Source organism: Polyergus mexicanus, unplaced genomic scaffold (genome assembly GCF_030449975.1).
Source record: "Polyergus mexicanus isolate NDT 795.1 unplaced genomic scaffold, iyPolMexi1.0 SCAF_10, whole genome shotgun sequence".
NCBI lineage: Eukaryota > Metazoa > Arthropoda > Insecta > Hymenoptera > Formicidae > Polyergus > Polyergus mexicanus.
In genome coordinates, this window is record NW_027223330.1 from 8,605,046 (window position 1) to 8,629,163 (window position 24,118).

The following is a 24,118-nucleotide window of genomic DNA, read 5'->3' on the forward strand; positions in this document are numbered from 1 at the left end:
CGCACGGAAGAGAGGGAATAGGAAGGGGGGAAGAGAGGACAAGGGATGAGGGGGGAAGGGGATGGCGGAAGGGCAGGGTGAAGATGGGCCGGGCAGTGTCGGTGATAGCGGAGCGACGCCGATAGCGGTAGTGGTAGTGGTTAGCGGTGATGGTGGTGATGGTGGTGGTGATGGTGGTGGTGTTGGTGGTGGTGGTGGTGGTGGTGGTCGTCGTCGTCGACGGGCACCGGTGGAATGGGCAGGAGGAAGAAGAAGAAGAAGAAGAAGAGAGGCGGAGGAGGAAGAGGATGAGATCGAGAGAAGGGGAGAGTTGACCTTCAGCTGCGCCGGGAAAGTCAGGCAGTCACTGACCGACAGACTAACTTAACCGCTCTATCCTCCTCCTCCTCCTCCTCCTCTCTCCTCTTCCGCCTCCATTCGCGACCGGCTAGTCCGATGCACCGCATTGCACACATGTACATGTTCGCATACATATCCGTGTCTCGCGCTGTCCCCCTCCGTTCCCTCTTCTCTTCGCTTTCCGCGTCCCAACTTCCCTTTCGCTCTCTATCCCGCCGATCTTCGCGTTTCTCCGTCTTCTATCCCCCTCTCATCCTCTCTTTCTCACCTCTTTTCTCGCCTTCCTATCCTCGCGCTTCCTTCAGCATCTCCCTATCCGACGTCTCGACATCGTGACGTGCCCTCTCTATCCTCCTCTCTATCCTCCATCCTCAGACTCTTTCTCTCTTTCCTCTCGTTAGACCAAGTCCCTGCCTATTATGTTACCCTACTGCCTTGGGCTACTATCTTTAACCCCGAAACCCGTTCAAATTGCGAGTTCTCCGCATGCACGTGCACGTGCACCATCGTCGCTCCTTCTACCTCCGTTTTACCTCCCCTCTCCTCTCCTCTCTTCTGCGTTGTATCGTTTCTCTCTCCTCTCTCTCTCTCTCTCTCTCTCTCTCTCTCTCTTCTCTCTCGGCATTCGGAAAAGGATAAGGAGCGGCCGTGGAGGATGCAGGGAGATTGATAGCCGAGGAAAGATTCCGCTTTAACTCTAAACTCGGCGATGTATCGCGTAAAACACGCCTCTGTTCTTCGCAGTCTCTAGATTTGCAACTTCCTTCTAGCCATTATCACGCCATTAATTTTTAAGATACACGAAACTTTTTATTTACGCGCGCATCCGTCCCCCGATTTATTATTATAATTATTTTTTGCTTTAAAAAAAGAAAAAGAAAGAAAGAAAGAAAAAAAAAGAAAAATATTTCGAAAAGATTATATTTAAATTTTTTATTGCATTCGTGCAATAAAAGATTATTATCATAATAATTATTATTTTTTTATTACATTTTTTATCACTTCCTCATCTTTATCGCGAATTTAGATTTAGCATACCGGCGGATTAATATCATTTTAATCGCTCGTGACATCCATTATCATTCGATATCATCCAGATTCGAATTTCATTAATATTTCCGTCATCTCGCTTTAAGGCAATTTGCCGAATGTCTTTCGTCGGAAGAAAACGTTCTCCTTCGAGACGGAAGTTCCGAGTCGGGAAACGTATCTCGGATTAAATTCGCATCGCGATGAGCAATGCTCTTTTCCTTGTCGACGGGAGCGTGGGTGGTATGCGTATACTTCTCTCGCGGTTTCTGTTTTCCACGAAGTGTCGGTCGTGCGAAAGACAAGCGATCGGAAGAAACAGAGAGAGAGAGAGAGAGAGAGAGATAAGAGATTTACGTTCCGGGCCTCTCTTTTTTCGCGCGATCACCTTGACTGCCTCTCTATAAAATGTTCGCGAAACGCGTGTGGGTTTCATGCGAATTCGTCGACCGCGTCGATTCCACGACGAGCAATAACGATGTTCCGTTTGACGCCAGAGATGACGTTAACGTTAGGAAAGACAACGCCGCAACGGCGATGACGAAATCCTAAGGAAATGTCAATTCCAGTAAATCCGCCTTTTAACTGAGGTATGCATGATCCGATAAAGTATCGATGATAGTCAATTTATCATCTACGAATTATTATATTTATACATCTTTTTTTTTTTTTTTTCTTTTTTATCCTCGCAAGTATCGTCGAACTTTGTAATTCATTTCTGCGAGCAAATGTCAATATTTGTCTAACAGGAAAGAGTCCCCCCGGAGCATTGGCGATCGAGTGGGGGCAGTATCGATATTCGGTTATAATTCTCCTCGCGGAGATAAGAAAGATTTTCTCGGCGCGATCATTGCCAAATTTAATACAACGATCTTGACCCTTGCGACACTCGTCGACGCTTATCAAGAGCGTTTCGATAAAAGGATACGCCTGTATCTCGTAGAATTAAAACATCTGCATCATCAAGAATCGCGAGAGGAGAAGCGTTGTTGTCGGATAGATAAAGAAGCGAGTTGAAAATATCGCCGACAAGAGCGTATATCATTTCTGGAGTATGAATCTTGTTTCGCTTTTCGTCTCATTCGATAACTTTCGTCAAAGTTTAAGGATGCCAAGGTTATTAGCGGACACGAAGTCGCTCTCCTCGCTTCGTAATAGCTTTATACGACTTTGTGTCATTTTTACTGTTTTTTTTTTTTTAATCTCTATTTGTTTAACGCCCTCAGAATGGTTCTTTTTACGACTCTGACGAAATGAAAAAACGGTAGCCAACTCCTCCGCCAACGACGGAATAAACACTGGACGGAATTTTACTCGTTCAATGCACGCGTACGGGATGTTCCTAAATTTACCGTAAATAAACTCCGTTACAGCGACAGCATATTTTTCTCACGCAAAAAATTCAGAAACGACGCGGCAACCACGAAGAGATAATAATTTCGTTAGATAATCGTGGCATATGGGATGAGTAATGATTCCTTCCGGACGAACGTTCGCGAAATTGCGATCCGAGGATAAAAAGGGGCGTCGATAAAATGCGCGTATTTTTCTTTCGGAAGAAATATATAAATACTACGCGCGATTTATAATCGTTTCGCTCCGGAAACGATTACATTTTCCCGGCGGGTTCGTCGATCGGTCGATGGGATTTCTCATTGTCGGTTTCCTGCCACGCCGGACAGCTCTCCCGGTATCCGGAAGTCTCGATATCCCGTTGAAGATCAACCGCGCCGCGACCGGCAGAGAATCCGTCCTTGGCGCGATTTTGACAGATGAGAGGGAGGGGGACGCGCGATTTTTTGACAGATGAAGGGAGACGCGCGATTTTTACAGAGGCTTTAGAATTTTGGAAATATAATAGTAAGTATAAAACGCTGAAAATTGCAAATATTTTATTTCCAGCTGGAAATTTCAAAATTTCTAATCTTTTTTATTATATTTATAATGAAATATCTTATATATTTTCTATTATATATAACATAAATATATAAAAAGGCGTGCACGCGAAATACAGTTACGCACAATGGCCTAACCGCAAGTTGCTACCTACGTCGCGTCATCTCTTTTGGAAGACGCGAGGGCTCGATATGCAACGGCGATACGAGTGGAAAGAGAGTGACAGGTGTAGGTGTATAATAATGCGTCGACATTGTCGAATGGCTTATGTAGAAACGACGCGTGTCCTCGGCGATATCCTCCGCGAAATGTTACGCGTGAGTCGACATTGCGGAACTCACGATTGTGGCAACTGACAAGTTGCCCTTACTTAAAGTTCTCGCCAAATTGAGGCGCGTTACGAAGCAGTTGCAGTCGCGCTAACGAAAATTGGAAGACACGAAATATGAGGAGAGAGAGAGAGAGAGAGAGAGAGAGAGAAAGAGAGAGAGAACGAAAGATTAAAAAAATGAACCGTACCGATATATAGGTCTGATTTAATAATTGAATGATTAAAAATTAAAATAATTAATAATTAAAAATTTGGACGATTGTAGAAAAGGCAATAAACTCTTGTCACAAATAATCTAATCTCAGAGTAGTCTCACTAGGGTAGTGTTGCATTTTACGGAGTTATCTTATTACTTCCACTAGTACATCGATCAACCGCGGCGCGTTATTTCTTTTCGATGGACACAGGGGAAAGGGAAGGAGAGAGAGAGAGAGAGAGAGAGAGAGAGAGAGAGAGAGAGTGAGGGGGGGCGGGGGGTGAGAGAAAGAGAGATCGGTAGATGACGGCGAGAGCGAACGGTAAGAATGCACGAAGCTCCTCTCTTCCGTCGTCGCAGACGACGCGATGTGCGCGAGGTCAGTGACCATGGCGCGCAACTCTTGCGCCGCTCGCACTTCTTGCGACTCAAGGGGGAGGAGGAGGAGGAGGAGGAGGAAGAGCAGGGGAGCGGTAATGCAACGGGAGAACGAGAGGGAGGAACGGGTGCAATTCGCGCGATCCGGAATACGACGACCGGCGTTTATTAACGGTCGGATGATACCGAATTTAGAGGCGGGAGGTGGCATCTCGCCTCTCTCCCTTCCGCTCAAAAGCAACTACTATTAATCAGAGAGAGAGAGAGAGAGAGAGAAAGAGGCGATATCTGAATTCGGTATGTTTCAAATACGGCCTTGAGATACAGAGAGATGTGCGTCCGCGAATTTATTTACGAAAGATTGTTAATTTAGGAGGTCAATAAGAAAGCGAATTATCCGACAAACGTGTACGCGTCTCTTGCATTTTTTTGCGCATAATTTTTCCGATAAGCGTAGATTTATGTGAGAAAGGTGAACGACAGAAAGAGCCCAGTGACGCATCGCGTCGAGACGGCACTTGAATACTTTGTCGGTTACAAACAGGGAGGAGATCTCCCGTACATGTTTCGTTCGCGTGGGCGTACCAACACCTGTGCGAGACTCGAATCGAACACTAACGTACTCATGCGCACGTACGTGTGCGCGCGTTTGCGGTTTTATGGAAGCAGCATGCAAAATGGTGAAGTTTTTCGCAACTCTCTTTCGAGTGAGCTCGTTTCACGAAATATTCTATCCTCGAAAAATAAATAAGTATAATTTTTTTTTATGAATAAATATACGAAAATCCCTTCTTGCTATCATTGAACTAAGAATATAAATCTTTACGACTCTCTTTGAAATAAAATTATATAAAATCGTATTTGTATAAAAATTCTTTTCGCCAAACTTTTCCTACCCTATCGCGAGATAAAATTCAGTTTCTTAATAATCCATCTCGAGAGACAAGCAATTACGTTGACACGGAGTCGGAAGTGGCTATTTTTAAAGATCGCATCGCAATTGAACACGCAGTCCCGACCATGAGATAAACACGAGCTGCTACGTTAGCTTCTATTAGTAATCCAGCCGCGAGTCAACGTTCTCTATCTCGGAAGGGAAATAATACCGCCGACAGAGGGTCAGGATCATTACGTGCGGCTATACGAGAATATCGACCGTGCGTTGCGCAAAAATGAAGAAAAAAAAAAAAGCAAAAAGAAATGAAATTATTCGATAAGCGTCGCGTTCTCTCGAGTAACGAGGCGTGTTCGACGATATACGCTCGTGAGATTTTCTCTCCTTCTTTCTCTCTCTCTCTCTCTCTCTCTCTTTTTATCGAGATAGATAACCTCTCCTGGTAATTTTGCCAAAAGCATAAGCCTTGATCGAGATAATATCTCCCCGGCCTCGGATCAGCGTCGGTTGATTTGGGTCAGCGCCGTTGACATGGATCACCTCGGAATGGGCTCTTATCAATCGCTACCCGGTGCTACAATAATAAGATAAGGATTGCAGTGAAAATGTAAATAAGTCAACAATCCCTTGCCAATACCAATCCCAGAATCAATACCGCTTATATTCGCGCGAATCGCTATCTCGCCAATTACGTAACGCGAGATTCAAGCGAGGTTCGAAACGAGGCGACGTGAATATCGTTCTGCGTCTTCTGTCACCGCGAGAATCGCGATAAGAGAGAGCCACCCGTCATCGAGGTGTGGTATATATATTCGCGTATTATTACCTCTTACAATACCGTGATAAGGTGCGCGCCATCAAGGAGCCTCTCGAGAGACAAAAAGATGCGTATGTATGTGTGCGCGTGAAATTTAAAGATAATTGAAGAAGATTATTATATATCCATAATATGAAAGTAGGCTATCATTTCTTGGGATAAATTTTGGATAAACGGGAAAATTCACTGGCTGAAGAAATTTCTTCTTTCTTCCAAATTTCTTTTTCTATCGGTAGAGTAAAAAATCTAAGCTATTATTTATTTGAAATGTTTGAATACTAGAAATTATTCGATGAAACGATATGGCGTATATATCGGGCTCGCAAGGTCTCGTTGCAACGAAGAGCAGCAAGATTCCGGTCTGCGCGGTTTAAACGCGAGTTTATGCATACTGAGGCGAGAGAGAGAGAGAGAGAGAGAGAGAGAGAGAGAGAGAGAGAGAGAGAGAGAGAGAGAGAGAATGCGTACATATGCATGTACAAATGTGGGTCGAGAGCTTATAATGCGGTGGCTCCGAATATATATATAAAAGGTTACGGTATCGAATGCTGCAAGAGTACATCCCGCTTTGTTACTTACGGATGATGTAACGCATGTATCGATGTCGACGAGAGAAACGAGTATGCTAAACGATATCGCATGGATGTAAGTGTACTTTTACAAGAATCTGTTTAATTCTTTTAACCGCGTTCATCAATCTTCCTTTAACGGCACAAGATTCGAAGAGAAAAATTTTGCATATCCAGAGATGGAAAAGTTAGTTATACGTATAGCATGCGATGCCTGTGAAAGGGTTGAAACTGTTTTTCCAATATTTTCCCGCACACATCAGGTATTGTCTGTTGGTTGAAAAAGTTTCTGCTTGTCGATATAGTTAAGCTCGTACACAATATTTTGCATGGAAAATAAAAAGAAGAAGAAATTCTAGTTGAACGTATAATTTATTAGGAAAATTAATTTTCGCAATAGGAATGATAAAGAAAGACACAATTGTAATAAAGATTTAACGATACGAAGTAAAGTTTGGAAACTCTATTCAATTTAACGTGTATTTGAAGTTTCACTATGCACTTTTTTTTAATTCGCCAATGCGTAAATGAATAAATAATTGAATGAAAATATAAGATGAAGAACGGTGACACGCGAAGCCGCAAATTTCGTTAACGACTCTTTTTATCAACTCGGAATTACAGCTGGAGTAACTCCTTTTTGCGCAACGACTCGCACGATGCAGGAAAACGGAAGGGAAATCATTTATTCATTATTAGGGTGAACGACGCGACGCGGGAACTCGTGCATCACGTGTCAATACGCCCACGCGCGCTCGCGCGCGCGCGCGCCCGAGTCCAGTATCCAGTGTGTCAAGTAGATAATGGAAATCGAATACGGCGGGAAATGGAGAGAGAGAGAGAGAGAGTGAGAGAGGGAGGGGGAGGGGGAGGGGGGGGGCGCATCGTGCATGACAGGAAGAGTTTCGCGTGCGAAGCCGCCACCGCCGCCGCCGCCGCCACCGTCGCCGTCGTCGCCACGCCCGTTCACTTTCTCCGATAGTACTAGAAACAGCTCGGTTCGCTTTCCCCTCCCTTCACCACCACCATCGTCGTGTTTCTGCCCTCTCGTCGTCCCCCGTCTCTCCCCCCGTCTTACTCGCGGGCGCATACGCCCGCGGATCTAGGCTAGCTCAGTGGGTCTAGGTCTAGGCTGGCCGCGACGTCGCGTGCTGTATGCACCGGTGATGCAGCCGCGTGCGCGCGCCTCGATGCAACGTGCGTGCGTGCGTGCGTGCGTGCGTGCGTCGCGCATGCAGCAGGCCGCGTTATATTTAGATGGACGGTAAGCGCGCAAATTCGCGCACGAATTCGCAACCAAGCGCCCTAGACGAGAGAGAGAGAAAGAGAGAAAGAGAGAGAGAGAGAGAGATATATAAATGGAAAGAGAGAGGGAGGGAATCGCTCCCTGCTGAGCGCGACGGAAATGAATCATTTGGAATTGTCAACTTTCGGCTTCGTACTTTTACACTCGTGCATGAGAGATCGTGGAGAGGATCGAGGAACTTGTTGATCGGCTCGTATCCTGGAAATTGCTCTCTTTCTATTTTTTCGGGAACTGTACCTCCCTCCGGATTATGTAATCGCCTCTCGACGGCTCGTAAACTAGAGTGCGTAACTTCGGCGAGCGAAGTTATATCGAACGGTATATTACGCAAAGGACGCGCGTCCGATATATAAGTACGTGAAAAACAAAAGAAAAACATTAAATTATCCCCGCGTGATTTAGTTAAAAATTATCAGTTAATACTAAAAGATATCGCGAAGAAAAATAATCCAGGACGAGATACGATGTTCGAAAGTTTCTCTTCGAAAGATTTTTTCGAAGGTACTCTTAAAAGTTTTACTTTTCATAAGGGAGATCATTTATTGCTTACAGAATTATTTACGGTATTTTCTCGACAGCTCTCACTTTCGCGCTATTTTTGCTCTCTTGAGGATATTTTCCCAAAACGTACAAGCATATAAATTTTATTATATTAAAGTGTGTTTTTTTACTTGACAAACATTTGGCGACAAAAAACATATATACATATATATTGTTTCGCGTAGCAATAACTGTGAATTGATCTCGACTTTAAACTTTAGCAGACGTATGACCGACTGCGAACGGATATGTGGGACATTAGTGTATAATTTGCGAAACAGGAAGTGCGAGAGAGGCACGTAGTAGATAATGAGTATTGGTGGAAGGGAGAAAGAAGAAGAAAGATCGGAGCGTGTACACAGTCGTTACTGCGGTGAATTTAATTCCATTTTTTTTTTTTTCCTAACAGAAATTTAATCGTCCATTATTACGTCGATGTCATAGTCTATTTAGAGATAATCCTTACAGATTTATTTCATCAAGTTGAAAATTAATAAAAAATGGATAAAACAAATGTGTAATCTCTTCGGGGGGGGGGGGGAAATTACATTAATTTAGAAATTATCATCATCGACTATTGTGACTGATTACTCGATTCATACGGAAATAAACACATAGGCATAATTTACGGAAACAAAAGGAATCTTCCAACCATTTCGACGCAAACTAGGTACGAACAAAAGTAAAAGTGCACATAAAATGAAACTTATATATACGCTCTCTCTTCTTTTTTCTCTCATTTCGTAACTTCGCGATGAACGAGCAGAAGGTGTGTACGTATCTTACATTAGTGAAAGGGAGAGATTTTTAACTTTGACGTAAGAGGGAACGAGAACGATGAAGATTGTTTTCGCGAACATGTGCAAGCAAAACGCGGTTGTTAAAGCGAAAAAAAAAAAAAGGAAGGACTGAAGGACTTTTACTACATCAAAGCATCTTGAATCCATATTTCTTCGAAACGTGAATATTATGAATCTGTTATGTCCACAGTCTTGTTACACATAATTCTCATTTTTTTAAATATGAGAGGCGACTTGAAAAAACGACGCTGCGTTCGCGAGAACGAGCAAAGGGGGGAACCAAAAGTCGTCTATATCGTTTGCTCCACAGAAAGAAAACGGGAGGTGGATGGCGGATAGACGATATATGAATCTAATAATGCTTCACGAAGAGAAAGAGGTGCGAGACAAGAGTAGCGACTTTTGTCATAAACGGAGCGAAGCGAAGGACTCGGCGGAGACGGATGTACTTCATCAAGTACGAGAGAGGGAAAGAAACAAAGAGAGAGAGAGAGAGAGAGAGAGAAAGCGAGGGAACGAGGAAAGACAGAGGCAGAGTCTAGGGCATGGATGAGAAAAGTTTGCACGCGATATATAAGTGATGCGCGAAAACGAAGATGCAAGGGGGAGAGGGAGATCGAGGAGAAAGACAAAGAGAGCGAGCGAGTGGAAGAATCTCGAGGTTTAGATGCGCCTACGTCTTTCCCGAGGAGTGCGACAAGGACGAAAAACGTCGAACGTGTCCGTCTACGCGCGCATCGAAGGGGCAGGAGAGGGGTATAGGTTGTTGGGCAGGGTGTAGGGAGAGATCACGCTACCCCGAGGAGCCAGCGGAAGAGCGGAGAAGAAAAGGACGCGAGGTAAAATGCGCGATGTCGAAAGACGGCGGAGAGTGAAGAGCGGCACCGACGAAGAAGAGGAGGAAGGAGAAAGAGAGGGAGAGTACCGCGCCGCCGGGATGGAGGGGAGGAGAAGGAGAGGGGGGGTCAGACGGGGTGAATTGCCGGCGACAAGGTCACCGTCTATACCTCGCTGGAACCGCCGATACGCGCCTTCGGCGTTGGTATACCCGCGCGATATACTCTAGCTGCGTCGCGTTTCTCTCTCTCTCTCTCTCTCTCTCTTTCTTCCCCCTGCTCTCCACCCTCCTCTTCGTCGGCAAGCTCGCGCAGCGGAGTTACGTGTATGCACGTGTGTGCATACAACCACGATGTGCGTGCAGACGTGCGGAGACCCATGCGTGAGCTAGCATAATAGGAATAAGGAAAGTGACGCTCATCATACGTAGGCGACGAGCACGTCGGTCAGAGGAATTTCGAGGGTCGAGAATGGACGATACAATGGAGGAAAAGGAGCCTCCGATATAGACGATTCACTCATTTCGAAAATGTGTCACGTTCGATCGATAACGCTGTCACGTTTTCATTTTCCTCATCCCAATTGTTTACTTTCATATATATGTATATATATTTTCATCTGACATATAAATATTGTATATAAAAGTTACCGTTTATATATAAATTAGATGAAGGAATCTTTCTACTTTGGCATTATCGGCGGCGTGAATTAAAGACAATTGTTTCGTAGAAACAACGTAATGAAAAAGAATTCTGATTTATTTCTATTCGAATACAAAACACTTGTGTACTTGTATCTCACGGCCATGGAATAACATTGGCGGTGTTCTCTTTAACCGGAGATCCGATTCAGTCGCGACACTACATCTGTGTTTTCATGACCGTTCTTCTGTCCGGAGTTTAACATTTTGGCGTACGATTCTGTTTATTTGGCATCGATTTCGAGGAACGTTCGGTCGCGGTGCCGCCGTCGAAGAAAGGACCGCCGCGCCGGTCGAAATTGAAAGTCGAAAGCGCGAGAAAATTATTTTCGTCTCTCGCGCTTCCTCCTCGCCTACCGAAAGCCGCGTTTAAATGCTCGAAGGAATCTATTTTCAGCGCAGGAAACGCGCGAGATACACACGGACGTGGAGTGTCAACGCGCGTATCAAAGTATAGCGATCGCTAGTCTAAATTTTTTTATCCGCGAGGCCTCGGCGATAAAAAGACCGTCATCACGACGGTAATGTCAAGAAGAGGATCGACCATCTAGGCCGGAGAAATTGTCACGAATAGATCGAAGAAAACTTGGACGTAGCTTCTTATCGCGATGTTTCGCCATAATAGTGTCACCGATAAAATATTTGTTTTAATAGCTATCGAAAATGATGGTCCAAGGATTAATTCGAGAGAGAGAGAGAGAGAGAGAGAGAGAGATGTTTGCATAAATAAACATATTTACGTATATTATGAGTTAATGAAATGATTATGATAAATTGGCAAATATATGATACGTCCGTAACTTTCTCGATAACGATAAAAGTTGATAGCTCTTATTTAAATAAATAATCGTAAATTTTAATAATTTTCTCTCTGTTGATTTTATTATTACTGCAATGACGCATTTAATTAATTCTCCATAACGAGACGAATATATTTGCATGTTTTCAATTTGAATTATATAAAGACTGGTTGAAAAGAAAAATCTAAACATAGTTATATTTAATAACAGCAATAGACTCAGAGTACTGACAAATAAGAATCAAGGCGCGGGGTGATTTGATTCGTAAAATCTTAGTAATAAATGTATATTAATAAAATTAAAATTTATATTGTAAACCATCGATGGATATATACGTGTGATGACGATGGCATTTAGACGTTTTGGTGAGCCTTGCTTTTTAATTATCCATTTTAATTTAAAATTTGACTGCAACAATAAATATTGTATACGTCAAGTTTTAAAATATCAATGTAATCTTGATGTATTTTTACATCTATGCTGGAAATGAATCGAAAAAACGGTGCAAAATATATTCTTAATTTATTATATTATTATATTATTATTTTATTTATTTATTATTTTATTATTTTATTAATTATTTATTATACTCGCGTCTTGGCTCTTATCTGTCAGTTTTTTCCACTTAATTAATAGCTATATTTTTTTATCCGCAAATTGATTAAGATACATCGCGAGTGCGATTGCAAAAGTGCATCGTTGTAGCCTACGTATGATAAAATAAAGCGAAAAGAAAATTTCGAAACGTCTTGTTTTTCGCGAGTTACTATGACATTTGGAAATAGCGCGGCCTCGTCTGGTCCTTGCACTCAGAAGATCCTCGATTATTGTCGTCGCGTTGCCGGGCACACGGACAGTCCGTCGATAAATTTCGAAAATATTTTGCGAGAGAAACCCAATCGGGGAATGATTAAAACGCGCGATCCCCGATAGCGATGTGCTCCAATAATTATCCGATCATCGGTAAACGATCGGGAAAATCTTGAAGAGTCGTTTATTCGACTACGACTTCACGCCGATTCTTTCCCTCCTTCTCTTCCTTCCTAGACGCTCCATTCTTCACTCGCCCGATTATCTTTATCGTTGTTGAACCGAAATCCATTGAATGTCGCGCGTGTATCTCTGTCCCGAGAATATAATTCCGCGCGAAACGTGGTTCTTCTTATTTGGCGCGATACGACGATTCATACACACATCCGGAGAGTTTACGCATTCCAATATCCCGATAACCGATTCAACTCTTCCGAGAATTTATAGCAGTTAAATTGCATTTCACGGTAAATAACGTGTGGAAATTTTTTTTTTTTTTTTTTTTCGATTTAAATAATCGCTTTTTGGATATTTTTTATCGCTTAATTAAATTATCGATTTTTAATTTTCAAAATTAAATCGCGTTTTTTTTTTTTTTTCTTCGAATAAGCGGATGCGAATTCATGTTGGGCAAACGTATAAATTTAATAATTTTTTTCTCCAATGTAACCAAATTACATTTCACGCTAAATAATTCGATTTAAATTGCATTCAAATTATCGATCTGCTATTCTCAAGATTAAATTATACATTACATGTTGTGCAAATTTAAACAGCTTTTCGTTCCGATTTCTAGAAGAAATGCGCGCGGAAGAAATAGCCTATAGTTAAAGCCGGAGCTCGCGCGCGGTTGAGAACCGTCTGGTGCAAGAGCGTTATGCATTTTTGCCGGCGGCGACGGCGCGCGCGCACACACGCGGGCACAAGTGTACACGCGGAGGAGAGCGCACGCTCCGATAATATGTACACTGCAAATATACAATACTACAATACACATACGTCGGCCCCCGGTAGGGGCAGAGACCCAGGAAGGACGCGCTCTCCTCTGTCAGCCAGCGCCTGCCGCAGCCTATGCGCCTCTATCCGAGTGTATTCTCTCCCGTTCTCTCCTATCCCCTTTCCTCCTCTACAGGGTGACGTAGAAAGACGGAACGCGCGAGAATCTTATATCTCGCACATACCTTACATGTGCGAATTATCAATGTACGCGTCTTCCTCTATGATTTTTACGTATAAATTCGATGCTCTGATACAAAATCTGATTATAAAATGTAATTTTAATTTGCATTTTCTATATAGTTAAAAAAATAATTATTGTTGTATGTTCTAATTAAAGTTCTGCTTCACGTGCATATAAAATGATCTCCCAAGAATGACGCATCGCCTATCTTGAATTATAAGTCTCTTAAATAAAGGATTTTTGCAAGACTATCTTTCACATATTTTGCCGACTTATATCAGTAAATTCTTTCCAAGTATAATAAATTTTTTTTCAAGTATCGTCGAGAGAGAGAGAGAGAGCGACGTTCTAATTAAAAATTTCTTCCTCGTGTATAACAAAATTCGCAAAACTTGGCGCGCGAAAAATGCAGCCTCGTATTATTTTGTGCAGTTAATATGCATGCAGTAATTTATTCCTTTGTGACCGAGCAATTTTGCAGTATAAGCTAAAAGACTATTGTTTAATTTTTTCAATTTGACATATTTTGTTTGACCAAGAAGGTGCGCGCAATCGATCCATACGATATATTGTAGAAATATAACAAATATCCGAGCAAATTTTACTGTACACGATAGAAATAATTCTCGCATTTGATTCGCAATTTACACGGGGAGATACGAGCGCAAAGCGAATTCGCGTCGAAATGTTTAATTCCTTAACCTTTCTCTCGCGGTAACAATTACGAATTTCGCGCTATGGTTTAACTTGCTCGTGAATATTTAACAGACGCTGGCGACGCTATTTAAAGGAAATTTGCACTTCTGAACTTATTATTGGATTGCGCGATATCAGCGTGAAACTGATCATCGCTTCGCGCATAACTTGATCGAGGAAAGCATGATGGCGAATCGTCATATTTAAAATTCTCGAATTTCGAAATTTAAAAAAAATCAAACTGTTGAAATGTTACGAAAATAATAAATGCAAACAAAATACAATAGAGTTTTATAAGTTTGACGTAATAATCAATCATTCACATATTATTTTTTACCCCTCCCAGCATGTTTATATTTCATTACACACAGGCAATAATTATGATTGAGTAAAATGTAAAAGAATCTTGAGAATTTAAAAAATGCGTTCGCTCTAAATGCAATATTAATGCAAGCGATGCGAAAGAAAGGTAAAGAGAGTATTCGATATAGCGAATTTTTTTTTTTTTTTTTTATCAAGAATTTAGATTTGGGGAATAACCTCGCAAAATTCCTTTAACCAGGAAAAAAAGATGTGTAAACGAGAATTTGCATGCGCGAGTCGAAGCTCCATCCGTCGATTGCGTTCGCACAGCGACCCGTTATTTTCTGCCTCGCGTGCAATTTGCAAAACATGCCGTGGCCTACAATAAAAAATTCGATACCGCTCGTACTTCCGGAATACGTCTGCGGATGCCGTTTAATCAGCAGGTCACGAGAATGTCACGTGTTGACGATGCGAACGCACCGGCCAACTTTCGATTTTTGTGCTATTGTAAAAACGGCGAGTCGGCGATTCCGAAGCAATTCTTACGAGAGCCAAGTGCTGATTCCCCCCCCCCCCCCCCATCGCAAATGTTACCGAAATGAAGGAAAATTCGCATGTACGAGCAAAAGATATTTTAAAGAGACTTATTTTATTAAAATAAATCGAAGTGAAGTCTTGCGTGTAACGAGAACGTAAAATGATGGGGCTAATTCGATTCCGTATCGCATTATCAATTATTGCGATAATTATTTTTTACAACGTGATTTGCAACGAGAATTCGCGCTTTTCCTCCGATGGAATGGATATACATGCGGAACCTGGCATCGTCGAACCGACACGGTTCTATTGTTTCGCGTCTCGCTCGAGCGATCAGTGTTATTTCGCGCGAGCATTTCCGAGAGAAAAGCCGGATTGTTGTCCTCGGTCAGGAAGTGGACCGCCGCGCCCCTTCTTCCCTAGTCGACCTAGACCTACACCTAGACCTAGAGACTCGTCCCCGATGCGTCTCGTTTCTCTCGCACTTGCTCGCATTTTTCCTCTTTTCGCGCTGAAACCTATATCTATATCAAAAAACGGACTCGCACTTTCACATCCGAGTCGAATGGATACAAATAATTCTAAAATAATGATTATTTCGAAAAAGAAACTATAGAAAAATAGCTTACAACAACATATCGTTTTGTTAGTAAAAAGAGATTGTAAAACGAATATTACTTAAAATTTTTATATAATAAGATTGCGCCGTTTTAATATTCATAATTGATAAACAGCAAAAATCTTCTTTTCTGCAGCGCAAAATATACAAATTAATTAAAATTTAAACGAATGAATTGCATTTTATATTTCGCGTTATGCATCAGATTTCATCGACAAAAAGAGTCGGCTGTGATACCGATCAGGAAGTAAACTATCGTACAAAGCGCAACATATGAGATCGCGCCCAGTCGACCTAGACCTAGACGCAGTCTAGCCTTCGTCATCAGAATCCAGACTCTGCATCACGCTTCGTTCCTTTCATTTTTCCTCGCCACTATGCGAGGCGTGTTATATAAGGTCGTATGCGCGCCCGAGTTTGGCCCTTTCCGCGGTGCCGGAAATGCAGCTTCATGAAATTCTTCCCCCTCGCGATCCATTTCTCTCCACACCGGCAGTTATCACTCAACTTTGAAAAACGTTCTCGCGCTCTTTGACATAAAAGAAAGACGTCTAAGCGTTCTAGATTCATTCTCGCCGATAAAAAAAAATCAGAAACATCGAACGATTTTTTCTAACAATAAATCTTTGCCTATATTTTATTTTTTTACCGAATCAAACCCTTTTTTGTTCTATGACGTGTAATGATAAAATAATAGGGGGGGAAAAAAAAAACGAGAGAAGGTAAAACGATATGATTTCGATAAGAATTTCTTTATCACGTTTCTTTGAGAAAATTTTGACAAGTCAATGAACGCGCGTTGAAACATATATTGCAGAAAAGTGCTAAGAATAGAACGAGAAACTTTTGTTATGCTGTTAAAAAAACGAAAAAGAAACCTCGATACATATTGACCGAGAGTACTTTGAACTCACTTTCGCCGTTAAAGACGTTTGTTCTCTCAGATAGCGAAATCATAAAAATGATCAATCATGCATGGCAGTGGCGATGGCCTTTCTCGGGTATTATCTTGCTTATCATCGATTGCTCGTACCAAACAAGATTTCAATCGCGAATGTAAATCGAGGTAGAAAAAAATACTCGGATGATACGCTAACCGCGTTTTACGCTGACTGATAACCGACAGCTGTGTAAGTGCCTTGATTTACATTGAGCAATTGTGAAAAGATTATCATTTCCGTTCGGCGAGATGCCGTTCGAGAGCAATGCAACGCGTGCGGTTAATTTAAAGCTTAAATCGAATATTTCCCTACAATTTGATTGGCAAAATAAACAATTTGCCAAGATTTAATCTTACGAAATATTGATCGTATTCGATTACATATCGAAAATCGTATCATGTGAGTCGCTCTCTCTCTCTCTCTCTCTTCATAATACTATATATCTGGTATATATATAATTTAATTAATAATGTACATTCTCCTGAAATGTAAACATCGTAATACGGAAGATAATTTCGCCAAGATTATGTAAACCGTGTTATTAAATCACCGCCTGATAAACATACACGTAAATAGAGAGATAGGTTTATATTTACTATGTCAATATTATCGTAAATTTTTGATGTTGCGATAACTCTCTGCCAACTTTGATACGTATGATGGATAGCAACTGTAATTAAGATATCAATGCCATAAATTGTACGTATTTTAGATAGATAACTATCTATTGATAATTTTTATATAACGACCGATCATTTCTCGAAACGAGAAAATAAAAAAGAAAAGGCATCTTCAAGTAAATATCGCAATTTCTTTTTCAGTAGCTGGAAATAATTTTGAGGAATCCTACAAACTTGGTGTTGCAATAATCACTAAATTATTAAAAATCACATCTTTGCAAAACTACATGGATCGATAATATTGCGTTCTAATTTCATACCATTCTGCTTTGCGATTTTTCGAACGCGAAAATTCTTCTGCGATCTTCCTGCCCGGCTGTCGACTCTTTCGCAAGCGACTGTTACTTATTCGTCGACGACGCGAGATTCTATTTTTTTCCTTGGAGATTTCCCGCGGTAAAAAGTCACTTCCCCAGCCCCTCTTTGTGCGCTCGCACCTTCTACCATCATCCGCGCGCATCTTGCGCATCCGCGAATTACGTCGTTGCGTCTGGCAATCTTTTAAAAATATCTCAGGAGTACTTGATCTCTCTCTAGGGCAACCAGGACATTCCCAATCCCCCAGTGGCACGGTTTCCAAATACGTTCATTTTCATGCATCTTCTCGGGGAAAAAAAAAAAAAAAAAAACTGCGTTTAACAAATGTCCTTATGTCTTTAACATTGTTTTTTAGCAAGAAGCGCTTTATTCGATATTATAATGTAACAAAGCGAATATAATCGCGAAAGAATAGCAAATGATAAAATTATAGAAACCATATAAAACGTGTGACAGAGTAATTAAATACGATGGTAAGATAAGATTGAATATTACCTGTTTGCATAAGTCTTATTCTTTATAAGACTTTCGAAAGGATAATTCTTTTATAGAATGCAAAAAGAAAACATTTTTTTAAGAATTCATTTCTCTCTACGATGACAAAATCGAACATGTATATTCTATTTTTAAGGTTCTCGAAAAAAAAAAAATGCACTATTTTAAAATAAACAGTCGTGAATTTTTATCCTTACACATATTGTATAATAAATTAGAACAACACAGGCGCGCGCTTTTATTTATGGACAATTTTTTTAATTTTTCTTTCCTAACTTTAACTTTTTCTTTCACAAATTGTCAAACTGTCAAAATTCGCATGATTTGACAGTTGCAAATGACACGAATGAAGCAAGTCGCGGCGCACAAGCGAGACAGCTAATCAGCATCGCGGAAAAGAGGCTTCGATATCTTCGAGATTTCATGCCTTTTTTAGAAAGATATTATCAAACGTATATAATCATTTCCTCAACCGGAAAAAAAAGTTTCACGTGTCTAGACCGTTTGTTATAGATTTCGGAAAAGACCAAAATATTTTGACGACTCTCTCTCTCTCTCTCTCTCTTAATAATCGAGACGCTAATGTATTCGCAGACTACTTGGATGTCAAGCGATGTTCACGCATTCGTATAAAAATCGGCTTTGCCCTTGACACGATACACGTATGGATGAATGATGCGAATAAAAAAAGAGGAAATATCGTAAAATATTTCTGATAAAAATTCTTAAGAATCTAAAAACGGACATGTATATCTCATACAGGAGATCTTGGAAGATTTTATTATTTTTCGAGCGATATTACACACACACACAAAACAAACACGAAGAAATTGAAATTGAATGAATAAATGTAGAAACCAAAATCGTCTTAACGCGTATTAAGGTTCTATCGCTATTTCGCGAAACCTTGTAACACTTTCGCTTGACGCGTCGTCAGCGTCAAAATTTGTGCCACGTCGATTTGCCAACGCGCGCCTCGCGTTCCTTCGCTTTCGTTCCCGGCACGCTTAAAGGATCTTTCACACGCGTGTTCGTCGAGAGGCGCTAATGGACGACGAATCGCGGCTCGAACGACGATGATCCGGTCGGAAATAGCTATGCTATTCTTTCCCCGAGTTACTATTTCGGATACGTACACGGCGCCTGACTGTAAGATCTATACGCGGATAGATAGGCTTACAATTTTCACTCGGTAAAAATTTCCCTGATTATTTTCTACTAAGTTCTACTTCTATGCGAACGGCGATCGTCCTACGCTCTTTCATGCTCATCGATCGGTCGACCGAATAAACGGAGAATCCGGCGTGAACGAGCTCGCTGTCGATTTAATGGATCAATACTTGCGCATGCTGCGATCAGTGAGAATAATTGTAAATAATCGTGTGTGCACTTATGTACGGATTCTTTTTTTTTTTTTTTTCCCCTCAAAGAGCATAAAGATTCCAAGCTGGTCGAAGAGAAAGTTGAAAGCTGAAAACGGCGCGGGCTCGTTTTCGATTATCTCGAGTACGGGTTATGCATCATCTCGCTTACAGCCGAGTTGCGCAATATTTGTGCGATACAGTGATCTAGATAAAAGGGGGGGCCAATGGCCAATTGGCTTCGGCGAGATCGCGGAAAATTGCAGTTTTGGCAGAGCGCGCAAATTCTCGCGGATATACTCGCGATGCAGCGGCCGATTCCGTCGTCCGGATCCCAAGAGATTTATTCGACGCAGCAGCGAGTCGCAATAAGCCTCGCTGTCGAGAGGGAGAAAGAGAAAGATTCATCAGCATGAATAGAATTTCCATTAAACCATAGTTTATTCCTATTAGCTATAGTGTTACCGCGATTTATTTCTTCTCGTGAACAACGCGAGTATTTATAAGCGTATTCTGCACAAATGCAAATCAGCTGACCATCCAAATTGTGAGTCAAATATAATTTTTTTTTTTTTTTTTTTTTTTTTTTTTTTAAAGCATTTAAATATAATATTATTTTAAATCTTCGACGAGATTTTATACGCGTCGGAAATATTTATTTCCCGTGAAATATATATTTAATCAATTAACAATACACAATCGTCTACTCATTGTACAAATAAAATTATTGTATTTTACACGAATCGTTTATAATCCAGCAGGATTGAATATAGCCGATGCGTTTTTTTTTTCTTTTCTTTTCTTTTCTTTTTTCGAATAGTATTTCCTATGTCCTTAACAGGTTGAATTTTCTCCTGTCCGCTATCGCCATCCGCGCGAACCGTTGCGCCTACCGCAATGGGAACACGGCCGTGCTCGTCGGACGGGGAGTGATGAAGGGTGAAGGGAGGAGAGGGGGGAGGGGGAGGGGGGAAAAGGAGGGGACCGGCGACGTTACCAAATCGCTATGGCGTAACATTTTGCTTATTCACGTTCGATTATACAATCTGGCACACTTTTACTCGGCGCGGCGAATCGAGGCGCAGTGTCGTTACGGCACTTTTGTCCCTTACTTTCCAAACTTTATGTAGCAGCGTCCTCTTTCCCCTCAAGAAGAAGAAGAAGAAGAAGAAGAAAAAGAAAAAAAAAAAGAAATTTGTTTCTCTTATACAAATTAAGATAAAGGTAACGTATGCGACAAAGTATATAGGGGCAATATTTTCGTGATTTATTAAATCACCATTAATGCGCTATTAGATTGCTCCTTAGATCTTTCGATTATCGACGAATCTTTCCTTCTTTTTCCCCGTTTAATTCAATCATGAACAAGATAAAATCGAATTTGTAGAAAATAAAGGAAGAAGCTAGCGTTTCTCCTGGTTAGATTTGGAGCGCGATGTGAAAATCATAACAAACACGAGACTATGACGCTTCTCACCGTGATTTATATTATTTCTTCATTTAATCGAAAAGAAATAATATGATATAAAATTTCGCACGAATATTAGAATGAGATTATGACGGAGTCTGCCGTTTCGTTTCTTTTTTCATAGCGTCTTTTTTTGCAAAGTTTTATGAATTAATCGCTTAACAGTGTCGTATATTTAAAAAAAAAAAAAAAGAGAAAAAGAAGACTTTGTTATATCGAACAATGTAAATTTTTATTAAGACTCTTATTAGCGTAAATATGTATTTCGAATGATAATTCGTAGCGAGATAAACGTCGATTATTCTCGTATCTCCGCGCGCAGCCACAAGTGGCATTTAAAGATACGGCGGAGAATTTGCAACAATCTTTTTTCCCCGACATTAAAAAGGAGGTTAAAAGGCAGTCTCGTGCGCGGGATATTTTCAATTAGGGAAAGTTCGATCTCATTGTCGAGCGACGCGGCGGGAATTGCAGCCTACGATGATAATAAAACTCGCAATGCTCGCCGCTTCCGTTCGAAGGCGCGCTTGCCTGCCTGCCTGCCCGCTCGCTTCTCTTTTCTCTACTTTTCGCGACGATAATTGATACTCGGTGCTCGCACGCGGAGAATTTCACCGCGATTTGTGAAGCGTCGGCACTTTCCACCTGCGACCTGCGCTCGTCGAAGAAATCAACCTTGGCGCCGATCCGAGAGTGAGCCGCGAATCTTCGAATCACGCGGCGCCAGATATCGACGAGATCGAGTGATCGGTCGCTATCGATGATTCGAATCGGGCCGGTTTAATGGCGAAAATGAAGAGACTTCGCGAAATCGCAGACGAGAAACCCACCTTCCGATTGATCGATCGTGTTCTAATTAATTATACCGACTATCGATTGCGATTAAATCAGATCGTTTCGCGCGTATAATTAATTTCGCGACACCTCAACGCGCAAATAATTCGGTAAAGATTCAATGTCGCGCGAATATCCGTAATCCGTAGAGTGTTACGTTGCGTCACGTCCTCCACTTTTAAAATCTTATCGTTAAAATTTTTTTTACGATTAAAAAATGAAAAAAAAATTGTACCTTTTAGTAAAAAATTTATTAGAAGAAAAAGAGAGCATATCTTTAACGAATTAAATTCGACAGATGCAAATGAATAAGAAGAATAATAGAATATCTAATGACACAATTATATTCGCGAAAAGGAATGATCGCGCATCTCGACGGAGATCACAGACATCGAAAGAGAAAACTGCTCGCGACCGCAAGACGCGAAAGCGTAGACGGAAATGCTTCGGAGGCAGCGGCAGGAAGCAAATCTGGGCCGTCGAATCGGAGAACGGCAAGTGGGTCACGAGAACGAGACGAAGCCGTGCATCGGAGATGACGACGTCGCCGACGACGGCGATGGGTTCGCGCGTCGCACTTTTCAACGTTTTCCCGCGCAACTACCGAGGCGAATCCTTTCACTTGGCATCTGTCACACGGAGGAAGTTCCCCGCTCGCGATTTCATTTCAAACGGATTAGTCGTTTCCTGCCTCCTCGCGCTTCTCGTCGAGAAACTCGGTGCAATTTCTGTTCCGCGATCGCGCCCACCTTTGAAATCGCGGTACGCGAGTCAAGTATCGTGTTCTCTCTTTTTATCTATACTAGAAAATCTTGTCTCTTTCGGAGAGAATCTTTCCGAGAGATTAATTTTATTTGCTCGTATTTGGCAGAGCGTTTCTTGACGTCAATCGGTCGCACGTTTATATAATATAGAACGTTCAAAGCTTTGTTTAACAAGAAGAGAATTATGTTATCGGATTATTCCGTTATAGCGAGATATGAAATAAAACTGTCAGTCACGTTGAAAACTGTATATAATTGGTATACTGTTAGAAAATTTTACTATGTTTTAAAAATATAAATATTATAATATTAAAAGAGTAAAATAGGCGTAAAAAAATATTAATAGACATCTTGCTGGCAATTATTTTATTTGCGAGCTGCAGCGCATTTCGCGGAATTGGATGTGGCTAAAAATCGATCAAAGTTTTTCACGTCACACGTCGATCAGCTTTTACAATCCGTTTGACACATTCAACGAAGGTATATAAATATTCACCTAGTTATCTCAATTCGATAGCGTAATACTTTTTTGTCACATAGTTCCCTTCGGCATACATTCACAAAAAAACAAAAAAACAAAAAAAATTTGCTACTAAAGCGGGGACTTATATATTACAACTCGATGAGACCTGACGTTTTGAAGATTAAAACCGTGATACGGTATCGCTAATCCGTTCACAGGATCATCGAAGACCGATTATTTTTTTTACATTTACGCTCGCGTGCATAATAATCCATCAAAAGCGAGGCATATTCCGCCGTGTCTGATTGATCGGCACGACACGATATCGAATCGATATCTCTCTACGAAGTCGAAATAAACTCGGTCTACCGAGAAACGCAGTTACGTCATGACGACTCGAGTTTCAGATGCCAGACGCGAGATACCAAAGTCACCGTTTCATCGAGCACTTTTTTTCCCGCCTCTCTTTCCCTCCTTCGACCACCGATCGATCGCGATGAGAACCGAGATACATTTGTTATCTATTCGAAATTGCCGATAAGTAAACGAGGTCAAAGAAAAGGCCCGTCTTATTGTATGGAAGTCTAGATCGAATCGCTAGAGAACCTATTCCGATCGCATTACCCATGCAAAGAGAGAGATTTTGAAATTTCAAGATTTTTTTTTTAGTCAAGCGCGCGTTATTTTTCTGTATATTTTGAATATATATATATATATATATTTTTTTTTTTTACACCACAGAACCTGATAGAAATTTAACCGAGTTGCTGTCCAAAAATTATGATTGCGCTTACTGTTACTTTATCTATTGCTCGTAATCGACTAAAAATATTATCAATGTCGAGGAAAATCGAGCATGCCCGTAAAAAATGGCCGATCACATACGACAATACGTAGTCGCGGAATTTTGAGAGTTTGCACTTACGCGAGGGTGGCTGACGGTAATGCAAGTGCTGTAGACTCTGCGTTTGATGGTGATGGTGGTGGTGGTGGTGGGGCGGCCCCATCGTCGAACTCATGGTGTGGTTGCTGTGCTGATGGTGCGGCGAGGTCCCCCGATGCGGATGATACTGGGAGGGATGATGCTGATGCGGATGATAGGAGGGCGGCAAAAAGGTCGCCGTCGACGGGTAAACGCCGGGGCTGTGACAGGCCGACCTACCGAGTGCTGCTGTCGAGCAATCAATACGGACGCTCGATAAGAAAGCACGTG

The 24,118-nt window shown here is 41.5% G+C and overlaps 2 protein-coding genes across 7 annotated transcripts in view; both read right to left on the reverse strand.

The window, feature by feature from the left end:
- LOC138937209 (ERI1 exoribonuclease 3) overlaps nt 1-24,118 on the reverse strand; it is a 181,367-nt gene that overhangs the window by 25,018 nt on the left and 132,231 nt on the right. The gene's annotated exons all lie outside the window — the stretch shown is intronic.
- Eip74ef (Ecdysone-induced protein E74) overlaps nt 1-24,118 on the reverse strand; it is a 186,508-nt gene that overhangs the window by 7,688 nt on the left and 154,702 nt on the right. For 4 of the 6 annotated variants that reach the window (XM_070303221.1, XM_070303223.1, XM_070303220.1 and 1 more), the window contains one exon: nt 23,831-24,076. The exons of 1 other annotated variant lie outside the window; for it this stretch is intronic. In XM_070303221.1, coding sequence (XP_070159322.1) covers nt 23,831-24,076 — 246 coding nt within the window. The remainder of the gene's footprint in view (nt 1-23,830; nt 24,077-24,118) is intronic. One more of the 6 variants, XM_070303222.1, reaches the window with a different exon arrangement.